Raw genomic sequence first — 14,990 nt, forward strand, 5'->3', positions numbered from 1 at the left:
TCTGCATACTGACTTTCTGAAACTATTGTTGATGCGTAAATCTGCAAATCAGGGGGGAAAATCTGAGCAAAAACCGTGCAGTGTATTCCAGCCTTTAGACGTATTTTATTTCAGCTAGTTGCCAAGCAACATTTCTCATTTTAATTTAGTTTAGTTTGATTTAATGAAATAAAAGCAAAAAAATAATAATAACAATGACACATAACAGAATTACTAAAACTTTATGGCCCGGTTTCACAGACAGGGTTTAGATTAAGCCAGGATTAGGCCTTAGTTCATTAGGGCATTTAAGTAACATTTTAGAAACTTTAAAAAACATTACCAGTGTCCATCTTGAGACAAAACAATCCCACTGACATATTTTAAGATATGTCAATGCAAGTTACTTTTTAGTTAAAAAAGATCAGACACATTTTATCTTAAACCTTGTCTGTGAAACGGGGGGTAAAAGTATCACAGACACTGTCATGAACATATCATTCTGTTTTCACAGGATAAAGTCCTCCAGTTTTTTGCAAAAACATTTTCGTCTTCTCCATTAAATGTGACTAAGGATATCTACGCTAGCATTGGTAATAGTTTAAAGTTACTTTAGCAGCATGCAATATGTTTTAATATTCGGTATATATGAGAAGGAACAGTCTGTCAATTCGTTCTCATGAAGTGTCAACATGACTTTTCAGCAAAAAGCTTGGAGGCTCATTTCCTGTATCACAAGTTGAGTTTTCCCAGTGGCTCTACGAGTATTGATGCGAACAGACCAGATATGGCTCGACTCCTCAAACAGGTATATGCCATTTCCCACCTCATTGCATATGAATAAAGTTTAGGATACTTGGATATAGATTCATGTGTTTCTTTTTGGTCGTTTCAGATGCGATTAATGAACGACTTTCAAAAGGAAGTAACAACATTTTGGATACGACACCCTGAGAAGTGAGTTTTCTCTCCTCAATTCCATTTCCCAAATATTGTATACTATATCTTGATTGTGTCAGATTCTTGAGTATAAATTAGATTTCATCCTGTGCTCTAGGTACATGGAGGAAATCATTGAGAACACCCTTTCTCTTCTCGCTCTGCATTCTGAACAAGGCATGAGCAGTCCCGGCTCAGAGAAATCCCTAGAGCCTATACACTTAATCTCTCTGCTGGATATCAAAGCCACCTGGTTTAAGAAATGGATGGTGAGCCAAGTTTTTTATCAAATAATAAACAACCAAAACCCCATAACAAAACACATGCTTGCCATTTTCTAAATTAAGCTGTGTTCACACTGTCAGCGACATGCAGCAACTTTTAATGGAGTTTGATGGAGCAAATTTTCATGCATTTAATTGGAGATCTGGTGATTTCCGGCGACATGAGAGATAGTGACTATTGGCGACAGGATGTAGGTGTATTTTTTGGGAGCGACAACCAATAGTAATGTAGTCAGTGGACTGCGTGTGATCCATTACTGCATCTTGTGGAGAGTGTCGATGGCAAGATTGAGAAATGATTTTAGCGGTCAGCAACTTTCCTATAATTTATGATATGTCTCTGTGTACATGCTGTGCTGACTCTGAGCCTAGATGGTTTTGTGAACCTAGATAGAGAACAGAACACACTAGCGACTTCACCACCAACTACTGGTGAAATGCAGGGATAAAGACACTAGCAGTGTGAACACAGCTTTAGAATTTTTGTCCAGAATATATACACTATATTGCCAAAAGTATTGGGACACCCCTCCAAATCTTTGAAATCACAAATCACTTCCATGGCCACAGGTGTATAAAATCAAGCATCTAGGCATGCAGACGTTTCTACAAACATTTGTGAAAGAATGGGTCACTCTCAGGAGCTCAGTGAACTCAAGCGTGGTATCGTGATAGGTTGCCACCTGTGCAAAAAGTCCTTTTGTGAAATTTCCTCACTACTAAATATTCCACGGCCACCTGTTAGTGGTATTATAATGTTAGTGGAAGCAATTGGGAACAACAGCAACTCAGCCATGAAGAGCCGGGTCAGTGCATGCTGAGGCGCACAGTATGCAGAATTCTGCAACTTTCAGCAGAGCCAGTAGCTGCAGACCTCCCAACTTTGTGGGAACAGTTTGGGGATAGCCCCTGCCTGTTCCAACATCACTGTGCATCAGTGCACAAAGCAAGATCCATAAAGACATTAATGAGTGAATTTGCTGTGGAGGAACTTGACTGGCCTGCACAGAGTCCTGACCTCAACCCAACAAAACACCTTTGGGATGAATTAGATTGGACACTGCGAGCCAGCCCTTCTCGTCCAACATCAGTGCCTTACCTCACCAATTTGCTCCTTTAAGAATGGTCAAAATTCCCCATAATCACACTCCTAAACCTTGTCGAAAGCCTTCCCAGAAGAGTTGAAGCTTTTATAGCTGCAAATGATGAGCCAACTCCATATTAAACCCTACAGATTAAGAATAGGATGTCATTAGCATTCAGTTCATGTTCATGTAAAGGTAGGCATCCAAAAACTTTTGGCAATATTGTGTATATTGAGATCATTTTTCTTATAATGATAACTATATTTGAATCCACATCAGCACAAAAATTCAAACAATCTAAATACCATTTAATTTGATGTCTAAATATTGTCTTGTAGCATGGCTACTACAGCAGAACCGTTGTCTTAAGACTTCTTGAGAGGAAATACAAGTCTTTGGTGAGTTATTCTATGTGGCATACAGTTGTTAACTTCTAACCATAAGATCTAGTGAGCATACTAGCATACTGAAAACTGCATTTCTTGAAAATCTGTAAAGCAATACCATAGACATTTTCAAACAATATTACCGGTATACTACATTGTTGTTAGATGTTGAGTACAGGACCCCTGCAGATCTTAAAAAGTCTTACATTTAATTGTATTAAATTTAAAGCCATAAAAAGGCTTAAATATCTTAAATGGTATAAGAAAAGTCTGAATTATATTTTCAAGAAGTTTGAAATTTGGGGACAGAAAAAGGAATCACAATATGGCTGCCATAATTAAAGTTCAAAATATATAATTGTTTTTTATCATCATTTTATGGTTTAGTATAAAATAGACATTGCCATACTGCACTCATATGGTATTCATTTTATTGGTGCAGGTCTTTAAAAAGGGTCTTAAAAAGCCTTACATTTGATTTTAAAAACATTGCAGCTACTCTGGAGCATGTTTAGGGGCATCAAACTAAAAATATTCATACTGTAAATGGCAGAAATTGTAGTATACTTTGTAGTATGATAATATACTATTCTGTACATAATCAATATTCACTGGCTAGGTATAATAGGTAAATTTAAGAGTATTTCAAGTGTTGTTTTGTTCCATAAATAATGTGTATTTTTGCTTTTTTTAGGTTCAGTTTTGCTTCAAACTATTTTGGTTCAAGTGATTAATTATGGATCTTATGAATCCTTTTCCCCCCAGATTGTTAATGCTCTGCAGCAGTGCATTTATTACTTCGATTCCTGTGATTCGGTAAGAGAGGAAACCTTGGAAATGATCCACAGCCTGGAACATCAGCAGATTGGTACGGCTGAACTTTTGCCCACAATGTGCACATGCAGTATCATACTTTGACAACATGGCTTATGTTTTCCCCAGTGTTCTTTTACAGACTGTCTTCTCATGGTCAACTAGCTAGACTATCATTGCCAGAGATAATTCCAAGGGTTTGTGGATTTACAGTGAATAACTTTCCCAGAATTCAGGTTCTGTATTGTAGCTGAAAGATTCACATGAAAAAATAATACACACAGTATTGACGGATTGCGTTATCTTCTGCTGTAGTCATCGCTACCAGACTTTTAAACCTCCCACAGCTGTAAAATATTCGTAACGCATCAGCTGTATTTAAAAGACACTTATCTGGTGTCTGTGAGGTCAGTTTATGATTCTTCCATAGAATACTCATTGAAGGTTACTCATGTAGTATCAATATATATTTCCCTTGTCATATTTAAGTGGAATCACAGAATCCTTTTTTCTTTGTTCCAGCGTCAGTTTATGATTCTTCCATAGAATACTCATTGAAGGTTACTCATGTAGTATTAATATATATTTCACTTGTCATATTTAAGTGGAATCACAGAATCCTTTTTTCTTTGTTCCAGCATTTGGCATGGCAATTTAACACATGTCCATGAGTTTTCTTTTTTTTGCTATTTATATTATTCTGAATGAGGTTTCTCATTAGATTAATTACATTTATTTAAATCAGCATAAATTGAGGTATACCGTCATATATCAGTACTCAAATATGCACTATGCAGTAATAAATAATATCATCATAAAATTATTGAGAGTTTATTTGGTTTATTTATTTTTATTTTTTGGATTATGAGAACTGGAGGAAATGTGCTTAGTTGAGCAATTTTTCATTAGACATTTCTTTTTAAAATAATTTTGTGATCCTAAATTTTCTTCATGCTTTTTTAAAATATAAAATAATAATAAAATATATAATAAATAATAACTATTTTATACATTTTAAGCAGTACAGAGCTTATATAACCCGCCGCCCCTGCTGACTTTTATGACATCCGCTTCATACATTACAAATCTCATGATAACTTACGTTAACTCTACGACAGCAATGCCATAGAAATATACAGAGCTACTGTAACAACAGAAGTCCAAACACAAAATTCTGAAGATGGCTGCACGCTTGTTTCTCTGTCACAAGATCTGTATAGTTATTTATCTTTTATGGGACTTGGATGTGTATTTTACAAGTTTCCTGAGACCCAGTAAATACACCAAACTACTTTCTTCTCTAATGCTTTTTTAATATACAACCTTTCTGCACTCAGGTTTGTGTGAAGATTCAAATTAATATTTCAGTGCTAATCTGGAAACAAGAGGTCACATGCAAATGACTAAATCCATTTAGAGCATGCTCTGCGAATGACGTGTTCTTGTGTTTTGCCCCTCAGGCCCAGCTCGGAGAACTCTCTACACTTCTAAAGAGCTGGAGTTTGTTTATTTCGTTCACTCGCTGTGTGTGCTCGGGAGGCTTGTGATGTACACTAATGGAAGGAAACTTTTTCCAATTAAAGTGAAGAAGAGGAGAGGTTGGTTTAGAGGGCAGGAAGCAAACCTAGGTTGTGGATAATGTTTGAGAATAACAAGTCTGACTCACTAAATGATCTTTATAATGTTTAACTTTCATCTATTTCAGATCCGGTAACGTTGACCGACTTGGTGGTGATTCTGATCAGTATCATGTACCAACACCCAAAACCATCCTGTGGTGAGACAACACTTGCAGGTGTGTCATAAGAGTGATAAACTCTGATTAACTCTATATCACAAACTCAACCACGCCTGTCCATAAGGAGTGCGTCTATGCGTGTGATTTTCATGAACTTTTATATCTAAATGTTAGTGCTAATATGGGTGTGCCAGATCATCCTTCTCACAGTGACACACTGTGTAAAAACAAGGTTCTATTATGTCTTCCTCAGGTTCATGAACTTACTCACTTCCTTGTTTCTTGAGAATAAATGATTTAATCTTATCAAGAAAACTTAAAGGACTGCACTTTACACAGTTACAGTGATTATATTACCATCTTGGGCTGATTATTGATTAGGATGTTTATTTAACGGGATACTGTAGTTCACAAAAAAAAAACTTTTTTATCAATCAATTAATCATTTTGCGTTCCACAGAGGAAAGAAAGTCAAAAGAATTTGGAGTAAATGATGACCATTCTCATTTTCAGGTGAACCAGGCTCTAACCAGGCAGAGTACAAGTACAAACCACATATACAACCCTGGACCACAAAACCAGTCATAAGGGTCAAATGTTTTTGTGATTTCTGAATATGGTTTGTTAGGATGGGACAATATTTGGCCGAGATACAACTATTTGAAAATATGGAATCTGAGCGTCCAAAAAAAACTAAATATGAATAAAATAGTCTTTAAAGGGTTTTTCACCCAAAAATTTAAATGTGATGCTTATCTACTTACCCCCAGTACATCCAACATGTATGTGCGTTTCTTCAGTAGAACACAAATGAAGATTTTTAACTCCAATCGTTGCCGTGTGCCAGTCATATAATGGTGTGAATGGGTAACAACACTATGAGAGCAAAACAAACTAACAAACAAAAACAACATGCACAAAACCCCTGCTGCTCATGACGACACATTGATGTCTTAAGACACGAACCGATCGGTTTCTGTGAGAAACCGAACAGTATTTATGTAATTTTTTTACCTCATATCCCTACAAATCTCATCTAGTCATCCCATCCGCTATTACTTCCATCTGATAAGGTCAAACTGGTGCAATCATATATATAGATTCCTCATTAGTGCCTGTGCGGATCGTCGAATGAGGCATCTACATCTATGGTCGCGCCGGTTTTGACCTTATTAGACGGAAGTAATGACGGATGGGAATATTAGACTAGATTCGTCGGGATATAAGGTAAAAAAAATGATATAAATACTGTTCAGTTTCTCACAGAAACCGATCGGTTCGTGACTTAAGACATCAATGTGTCGTCACGAGCAGCAAAGTTTTTTTTAAGCATGTTGCCTAAACATGTTTTTGTGTTTGTATGTTTTGCTCTCATAAAATTGTTACCCATTCACATGATTATATGACTGGCACACAGCAACGGTTGAAGTTTACAAATCATAATTTGTGTTCTACTGAAGAAACAAACACATACATGTTGGATGCACTGGGGGTAAGCAGATAAACATCACATTTTCATTTTTGGGTAAACTAACCCCTGTCCAAACGAAGTCTTTAGCATTTACAACTAGACATTTACAAAATAGCTTCATGGAACATGATCTTTCCGTAATTTCCTAATGATTTTTGGCATGAAAGAAAATAACATTTTCAGCCATACAATTGATTGTTGGCTATTGCCACAAATATACTCCTGGGACTTATGACTGGTTTTGTGGTCAAGGGTCACACATTGAGGCACATAACATTTTTTGGTTTCACTTAAATTTGATAACACATTCTGTTGACTATAAGTAATGTTGAACCTACATCTCAATAAGTATTAGTAGACTGCTAGGGTTAGGGTAAGAACAAGTTCACATGTAGTTGCAAAGTCCGTAGAATAGTCACAATAAAGATGCACAATAGATGCAATAAAGAGTTAACAGATATTAAGCAGACAGTCTATTAATAGTCTAATGAGAGTTAATTGACATGTAGTTGCAAAGTAGTCAACATAATGTTCGAAAGGAACCATTCAAAAAAATTGCTACCCTTTTAAAAAAAGGGAGATAGATTTTGTTTTGTTTTTTAACACTTTTTACACTCTTGGTTTGTCTTCGTCGGACATGTTGTGCTGCACTAACTGAGTTCTGCAGCAAAACTAAAGGCCAATAGCAACCGAGTTGTCCTAAAGCTTCAAATAAATGATCACAGGTGTGTTTGTTTGTGTATTCTCCAGACTCCCTGTCCCCCACTCTTCTTGTGATGGAGGTGTTAAGGACCCTGTGTGACCGCACCGAGTGTGCTGTGGAGTGTCTCTACCAAATCCCTGTTATAGAGACTCTGTTGGCTCCTGTTATCACCCTGCTCAAAGGAAAGCTGGTCAGCTCAACATGAACACTTCCATCAGCACATATGTAATCAAAAGTCTAGACATAATCATTAAATGGGAATGCTGCTTCACTACAGAGACCCTATTCTACACTTGTATGATTTTACTTTTTTCATTGAATTTGAATGAGTAATGAAGGCAATCTATACAAGAAGTGCATGCTCTCGTCCATTATAGAGGACAAAGTTACTGAATACTGAATAGGCATGCTAATGCCGTTAGTTTTATGTTAATGATGTTGGTTTTGACACATTCTATGGTGATTTTTTTCCTCTTAATTTTATTTTTTAATTTAGAAAAAAAAAAAATAGCGACTTGCATAACTTTATACAGGGTATGTACAACCATGACACATTTTCAGAACAAGACATTTTTGCAAAAAAAAAAAAAAAATCCCCCACAACATTAGAACATTGCATAAAATACCATTCAAAAGTTTTGATATTTTTTTTTATGCTAACCAATTTATTTGATTAAAATATAATGAAAGTAGTAATATTGCAAAATATTATTACAATTTAAAATAATGCTTTTCTAAAATGTAATATATTCTAATATATATAATATTCTAATATTATGTAATATACATATCTAATTTACTCAAGCTGAATTATCAGCATCATTACTCCAGTCTTCAATGTCACATGATCCTTCAGTCTTTACTGTCATCAACTTAATGCATACTTCATTTCTTATTAAAAAGAAAAATCTTACTGACCTCAAACTTTTGTATGTTAGTGTACTCTAGTACATTATTTTATTACAAAAGAGCAAGAAGCATCCAAGATGCCATTTCTGTGATGTCTCAACAGAATACGTTTACAGTTTCACCAGAAGCAGCCTGTTAATTTAAATTCTGGAATAAAACTGTAACCTTCTATATAACATCTCATCAGAGACCTCATCTGCAGCATTTCATATGCATTATACTGTTCACCCCAAGCATTTTCAATTTGTCTTTTGTTGCAGCCCAAATTAAATTCCCTAGAAAGCGCCCTGACTCACATAGCAGACATGCTGGCGAGGATCGCTACCACTGAACGAGGTTTATCACTCCTGCTTTATGACAGAAATCTCGTCTCGGCTGAGGGTGAAAGGTAAGTAAATCTAATTTTGCTCTTAGGTTATATTCATTATTTTGTCTTTCTGCAAGTGTCATCTTGAGTCAGCGCTTGTGCCATATATATCATCAGCATGCATAGAATGAAAGGTAGCGCTTCTTAATAAAAGAAAGGACCCTTTGACACCTGTTTCTTTAGTGAGATGAGTTGTTACATACTCTGTAAAAGAAACATAAAATGAATGCCAACAGAATAGGATCCACCTTATTGTGCAATGCAGAAGTTTCAAGACTACCAATTCATTAGCCACTATAGGTAAATAACTAGAAAAATAACAAAGTGCTGTAAAGGGTATATATTTGTGCTACAAACCAATGTGTTTATGATTATAATAATAAATAGTATGATAGTGAATATCAAGCAACATAACAGATAGTTTTTGTACAGTTAAAATAATTGAAAGTGGATGTAACCAGAAGTCTCGCACATTCAAGTTACAAATGTCCGCACCTACTCTTATGTTGAAAAAATGTTTTATATAATATTGATTGGAATTGGCCTGGTTATTATTCACTACGCTATACCACCATTCAAAATCGCAGTTGCCATTTCTAAAGTAGCATTCACAGATCTAGGTACTTTAATATGTTATACAATTAGAATAAGACAGTACTAATACGTTGTGCTGTTATTTCCACAGTATTTCAGCTGCACATGTGGTTGTGCAGTTTACCCAGAGGCTGTTGGCAAAAGAGCTGCATGTGTTCAGTGAGCTGGAGATTTCTACTGCCGTGAGTGGGGCCTTTATCTTCGTCTGTCGGCAGATGTACAACACCTGCGAGGGGCTGCAAGTTCTACGGCCATACAGCCTGCATGAGTGCATCGCTAAAGCCTGGAGAATGGTGACCTTAATTCACACTAGCCTCACTAGTTCATATTAGTGATGGCCTTATGGGCTTTAAACCTTCTATCTTTCAGTTACCAGCCATATTATAGAGGTCGGCAACCTATGGGGATAATGGGGATAATGACAGAAGCGTGCGAATGGCCTGTTGGATCTGTGCATTAGCTTTAATAGTACTTATAGCACCAAATTTAATAAAAACAGGCTTTGTGAAAAGGAGGAATGATTTTCTTAAAATGTAGGTCTGTGTACAGTTTTGAGGGTCTTTATTTGAATTGTATACATTACAGCTTATCTTTAGCTATTTTCACGTGTCAGTGATTATTCCTCCATGTACCAATGTTGGCACGTGTGCCATAGTTTGCTGACCCATGCCATAGCACCTTTGAAATAGGTTTATAAATATTAAAGGAATAGTTCACTTCAAAATACTATAAACATTCTAAAGATAGCTTCATAATGGCAGTGAATGACATCCCAAAATTTAAAGACCAGAATAGTGCATCTAACATAAAAGTAATCCACACGAAGTGAATCTTCTGAAGTTAATCAATGTGTTTTTGTAAGAAAATATCCATATTTAACACGTTATAAAGTATAATATGTAGCTTCCGCCAGACCGTCTTACGAAAAAAAAAAAAGCATAACTGGCATGACAATAACGTTGCACATAGCAAAGGCATTTTGAACTGCGAGAGGCACTACGCTTTCTTTATAAGTTGAATACGTAAGGTGGTCTGTCGCTGGGCTGCCATTCACTGCCATAATAATGCTTGTAAGAGCCAGGACTTATTTTAATATTACTCCGATTGTATTACGGTAGTCTGAAAGAAGAATATCATATACACCTAGGATGGCTTGAGGGTGAGTGATTCATTGGGTAATTTTCATTTTTGGGTGAACTATCCCTTTAATGCTATACACATTAAACTATATACTGTATGTATATACTGTATATATAAATGTAAACGTAAAAGCAAACATTTAAAGTAAGTTTTCTCTTAATCATCCTATCAATGATTATATAAATTCTCATTCTCTTATTCTCAGGTTTGTCTGTGGTTGAATGAGTGCTATTATATCAGTAGCACAGAATTTTAAGAAAATTAAAAAAATCCTTTAACCATATATAAAATAATTCATGTAGTCTATCATGTAGTTTATTTTATTAATCCCTGTTTGGAATGCATAGTTTCTCAGAATTGTCTGATGATTTTTTTGTCTGTAATTCTGACCAGTCCCTGTGTCATACTGACAAATGTATTATCGTAGTGTTCTGTCAGTAAGTCTTTTGAAACATCTTTTGAAAGAAGTCTCTTATGCTCACCAAGGCTGCATTTATTTTGTTTATAAAACAATAATAATAATAATTGTGAAATATTATAACAATTTAAAAGAACTGTTTTCTATTTGAATATATTTAACAATGTAATTAATTTCTGTGATAGCAAATCTCCAATCTTCAGTGTCACATGATACTTCAGAAATCATTTCATTATAGTAGATTTTTAATAATAATAGATTTTATTTAGAACGCATATTTAATTCCGAAGAATCTCAAAGTGCAACAATGGAAAAGGGAAAAATAACAAAAAATGATTAAAAAGTAAAAATATAGAATGATTCAAACAATCAACACATAAAAGCTTTTCTGAACAGAAAACAGAGCTGATGGTGGAAGTCTCTGTGAGTTCTACAGTACACTGTGGTCCACTCCATGTTTTACATTTCACCCAGAGCTAGAGGCGCTATTGCTACATATCCCCAATTTGGCAGTGTCCTGATGACGTCACCGAGGCACAATTATGCTCATTTAGTGCTCAGGAAACATTTCTTATTATTAGTTAAAAAACAACAAAAAACACATTCATGCTGCTTAATAATTTTGTGGAAACCATGATGCCTATTTTTCAGGACACTTTTGTAAACAGCAATTACATGAAATGCTCATCTTTTTTAACAATAAAATGTCTTTTACTGCCACTTTTGATCAATTTGCAGAACAAAAGTATTAATTTCTATAAAAAAATCTTACTGACTGACTTTTAAACAGTAGTGTATCCGGCATACCTCAGAAATGACAGTGTCAAGAAAGTTGTAATATTTTTTTTATTTATGGATAAACTATAATACAATTTCACTAAACATGTTTTTTCCAGTTTTTTCCAGCCTTATAACATGTATTTCTGCCTATTGAAAATTTATTTCATGTTATTATCAGTCCTCTCACAGGCAAAATCAAGCCTTCATTTTCTTTTTTTAGTTTATTCTAGACAGCAGCTTTAGAGCCTGCAGTGTCTGTTCCCCAAGCAAAACAGTGTTAATGTTGGAAGAACTGCTGAACTTCCATTCTCTGGGCTGCGTGGAGAGGATTTGTAGAATATAGAAGCAGTAGTAAAGTGCTGCACCGTCAGTAATGAAACCTCCCGAGGGTTCCTCCGCCTTCAAAAAGGCCGAGTTCGAACGGTGTGAGGAATCAACATTGCATTCAACATGTCGTCTCATTATTTAGCCAAAGGGTTTGAATGCTGTGCAGCAGTCCAGCCTGACAGCGAATTCTCTCTTCCCCCGCAGACAATCTCAATGTCAGAGAGAGTTCCCACTCCTGTTCCTGGAGCTCCCCCAGTGCTTGCTTCCCAGGAGCTGCAGAGCGTGTGAGTATCTCTCCATCATGCCTGCAGTGATCCCCTGTTCCTTCACAAGCTGTTTGTTTCTGTGCTAAACTCAAACTTGGCCTGCCAGTGCTGTTTTGTGGAAACGAGTCAACAAGGACAAGAAATAATTAGCTTTCTTGCTGAATCTTTTATCCTGGTTCTACAGGGTGGCCTGGGAAGAGATGCTGTTGGACAACCTGCTGAATTTTGCTGCCACACCAAAAGGACTGCTGCTCCTGCAACAGACTGGAGCCATTAACGAGTGTGTCACCTACATGTTCTCAAGATTCACCAAAAAACTACAGGTAATATTTTACTACAGAGTTTTATTCTGATAAAGAATATTAGTGGCTTGTGATTCTATTACATAACGCACACAGTCTTGCCAATTTCATGTCAATCTTCAGTACCTATAAAGTAGTATTGGATCCTTCATATATTTAGTTTTCTTATATTTATAAAAGACAGATAGGCTGTTCCGATTCTTTCCGAAAAAAGCTGAGCTCATGGAGGCATGCAGTGGACGGAGCTAAAGAGTCACAAGCACGCACACACATACTCACAATGCATCATGGTATTGTCCCTGGATAGCTTTCAATTTACTATATGTTCGTGTAGTGTATAGGGGATGCACTGACTAGTCGACTAATCGCTGCCATGCGGCTTTAAGCTTGACGTCAACTAGTCGCTGGCCTATAGCAACAGGATAAGCAATTTCCTGACACGCAGGCTCAGTTTTCAACGGTTAAAAATGACAAATAAATGCATACTCCGAGAACTCTCCACAAGGCATGTTTGATTATACCATCTGGATGCTCAAAATTGATCAGGAGAATGCATGCTTATTGTACACGTAAGTTAATCATCGCGCTAAACTAATGCGTGCTGCATTGCAGCGCACACACATAGCCGGGCGGACGCGTCGAGTATAAACAAGGCTTTTCTTGCGTTCAAAAAGCATTGACTCTTCTCTGACCAGCTGACATAAATCGTGCTTTCAATAAATGGGAAACATATTCTATCCAGTCATGAAGTGTTTTCTGTGTTGACAAATCTTCTGCAATGTTCTAACAGCTGGGATTCGCACACAACGTGTCTGCTAATGATTCGCGACAGAATGACTCATTTGAACCGAATCATTTTATCGACTGGCTTTTAAAAACAATTTACTCGGAGAACACAGGTTTGCTTACCCAATTTAGCAAGAGTGGATAGTAAGAATTAGTTTTAATTATCCACAGTATTTCAGCTTATTTATGTTGACAATGTCTAATAAAATAAATTGCATAAAAATCATTTTGTTTAGACTGGAGTGAGTTGAAAACCGAACAAAGTTGTTGTTAGCTATAATTGATAATCTCATTAAATTGTATATAGCAGAAAATTAGGCTATATGTTAATTTTAAATGCTAGTATGCTGTTTTTTAATGTTGAAATGATTATATACCAAAACAAGTATTTGTAAATAGTTAAAAAAAATTAGGAACAAAAGAAACAAACATCAAGGTAAGAGTCAAGAGTATACATAATATGATATATCAAAATAAGATAACCAAAACTTAGTGTTTCTGTGCATTTTTAAAATGTATTATCATTATTGTGCTCGCAGATCACATGAGTAGGTTACTTTTTACTGTGTGTGTGAAATGAATGACCATATCTGTCAACCACCACCGAAGACCATTTTTGACCCAGGAAAAACCCTGTTATGACATTGTTGGTTTTGTGTTCGATTTCCAATGAAGCTCGTTGCTCTCGCCCTGGTTGGTGTGCACGCGCTCATCCAGTAGAAGTGCCCTTACAAGCATTTCCACCCCTTATGATGTCATGGCTCAGAAATACTTCATCGTACATTCAACTCTGCCTTGTTTAGCATGCGAATCCAACTCTTTAACAGTGTAAATAAGTCAGAATGCATGAAATAACATTAGACCCCACCCTTTAAAGGGATAGTTCACCCTAAAGTGAACATGATGGCCATCATAATCTTTCACCATGACACAACACAACATCATACCCTTGTGAACAGTATTGTGTCAATGAGTTTTGCATGTGCAAGCATCACCCATATTTTCCTTAGAAAACTAAAAAAAGTAGAAAAGAAAGCTAGTTTATTTATATAAAATCAATTTGTAGAGTACAATTATGCACACGTTTTCATTACTTGTTGTGTCTACTCTACTAACTTGTCATGGGTCATGCAAGGTATTAAATATTTCCAGAAGCAGGAAGTTGAAGGATGTGTATTTCCTCCATTCTTTATCTTATCTTAGGTCAGCAGGTGTGAGAAGTTTGGATATGGTGTGATGGTGACCCAGGTGGCTGCTACAGCCCCAGGCATGTTGGCCTTGCAAAGCTCAGGTAGCTAAAAGTATGATTTATGACCAATTTAATCTGCTTTAAGAGAAGAACAGCATCTTTTCATATTTTCTGCTGACAGCTTCAGACCGCAAAGGTCATGTTAAAACAAATTGAATTACATTGTTGCAATCATTACATTTCCTGGTACTATTTATTAAGGACATTAGTCACTGAGATGATGTTGCTCAAGGGAGATTTTTTAACATGGAAACTAGATTTTCAGGCTGTAAAACTTTGAGCGGATTTGCAGGATTTGTCCAGACAATTGTGGTGGAGCTGTGGTCAGCCTTGGAGTGTGGTCGAGAGGATGCAAGGGTCGTCCATCCAAAATCAATTCCGATGGACCCTATTGACAGAAGCTGCCTGAAGGTTCGAACTCCCCGATCATACCTTGCAATTAATATTCCGAAAT

General features: G+C 36.2%; 1 protein-coding gene across 2 annotated transcripts in view; it reads left to right on the forward strand.

Moving 5' to 3' along the window:
* Nucleotides 1-14,990, forward strand: part of tbc1d32 (TBC1 domain family, member 32) — a 58,847-nt gene that overhangs the window by 5,121 nt on the left and 38,736 nt on the right. Inside the window, exons 7-21 of one of the 2 annotated variants that reach the window (XM_067417964.1) lie at nucleotides 494-572; nucleotides 684-787; nucleotides 875-936; nucleotides 1,037-1,187; nucleotides 2,626-2,685; nucleotides 3,439-3,541; nucleotides 4,947-5,114; nucleotides 5,192-5,281; nucleotides 7,446-7,588; nucleotides 8,568-8,695; nucleotides 9,360-9,561; nucleotides 12,138-12,217; nucleotides 12,384-12,522; nucleotides 14,491-14,578; nucleotides 14,829-14,947. In XM_067417964.1, coding sequence (XP_067274065.1) covers nucleotides 494-572; nucleotides 684-787; nucleotides 875-936; nucleotides 1,037-1,187; nucleotides 2,626-2,685; nucleotides 3,439-3,541; nucleotides 4,947-5,114; nucleotides 5,192-5,281; nucleotides 7,446-7,588; nucleotides 8,568-8,695; nucleotides 9,360-9,561; nucleotides 12,138-12,217; nucleotides 12,384-12,522; nucleotides 14,491-14,578; nucleotides 14,829-14,947 — 1,716 coding nt within the window. The remainder of the gene's footprint in view (nucleotides 1-493; nucleotides 573-683; nucleotides 788-874; nucleotides 937-1,036; nucleotides 1,188-2,625; nucleotides 2,686-3,438; nucleotides 3,542-4,946; nucleotides 5,115-5,191; nucleotides 5,282-7,445; nucleotides 7,589-8,567; nucleotides 8,696-9,359; nucleotides 9,562-12,137; nucleotides 12,218-12,383; nucleotides 12,523-14,490; nucleotides 14,579-14,828; nucleotides 14,948-14,990) is intronic. The other variant, XM_067417965.1, reaches the window with a different exon arrangement.

This window comes from Pseudorasbora parva, chromosome 15, assembly GCF_024679245.1.
Source record: "Pseudorasbora parva isolate DD20220531a chromosome 15, ASM2467924v1, whole genome shotgun sequence".
In the NCBI taxonomy this organism is placed as follows: domain Eukaryota; kingdom Metazoa; phylum Chordata; class Actinopteri; order Cypriniformes; family Gobionidae; genus Pseudorasbora; species Pseudorasbora parva.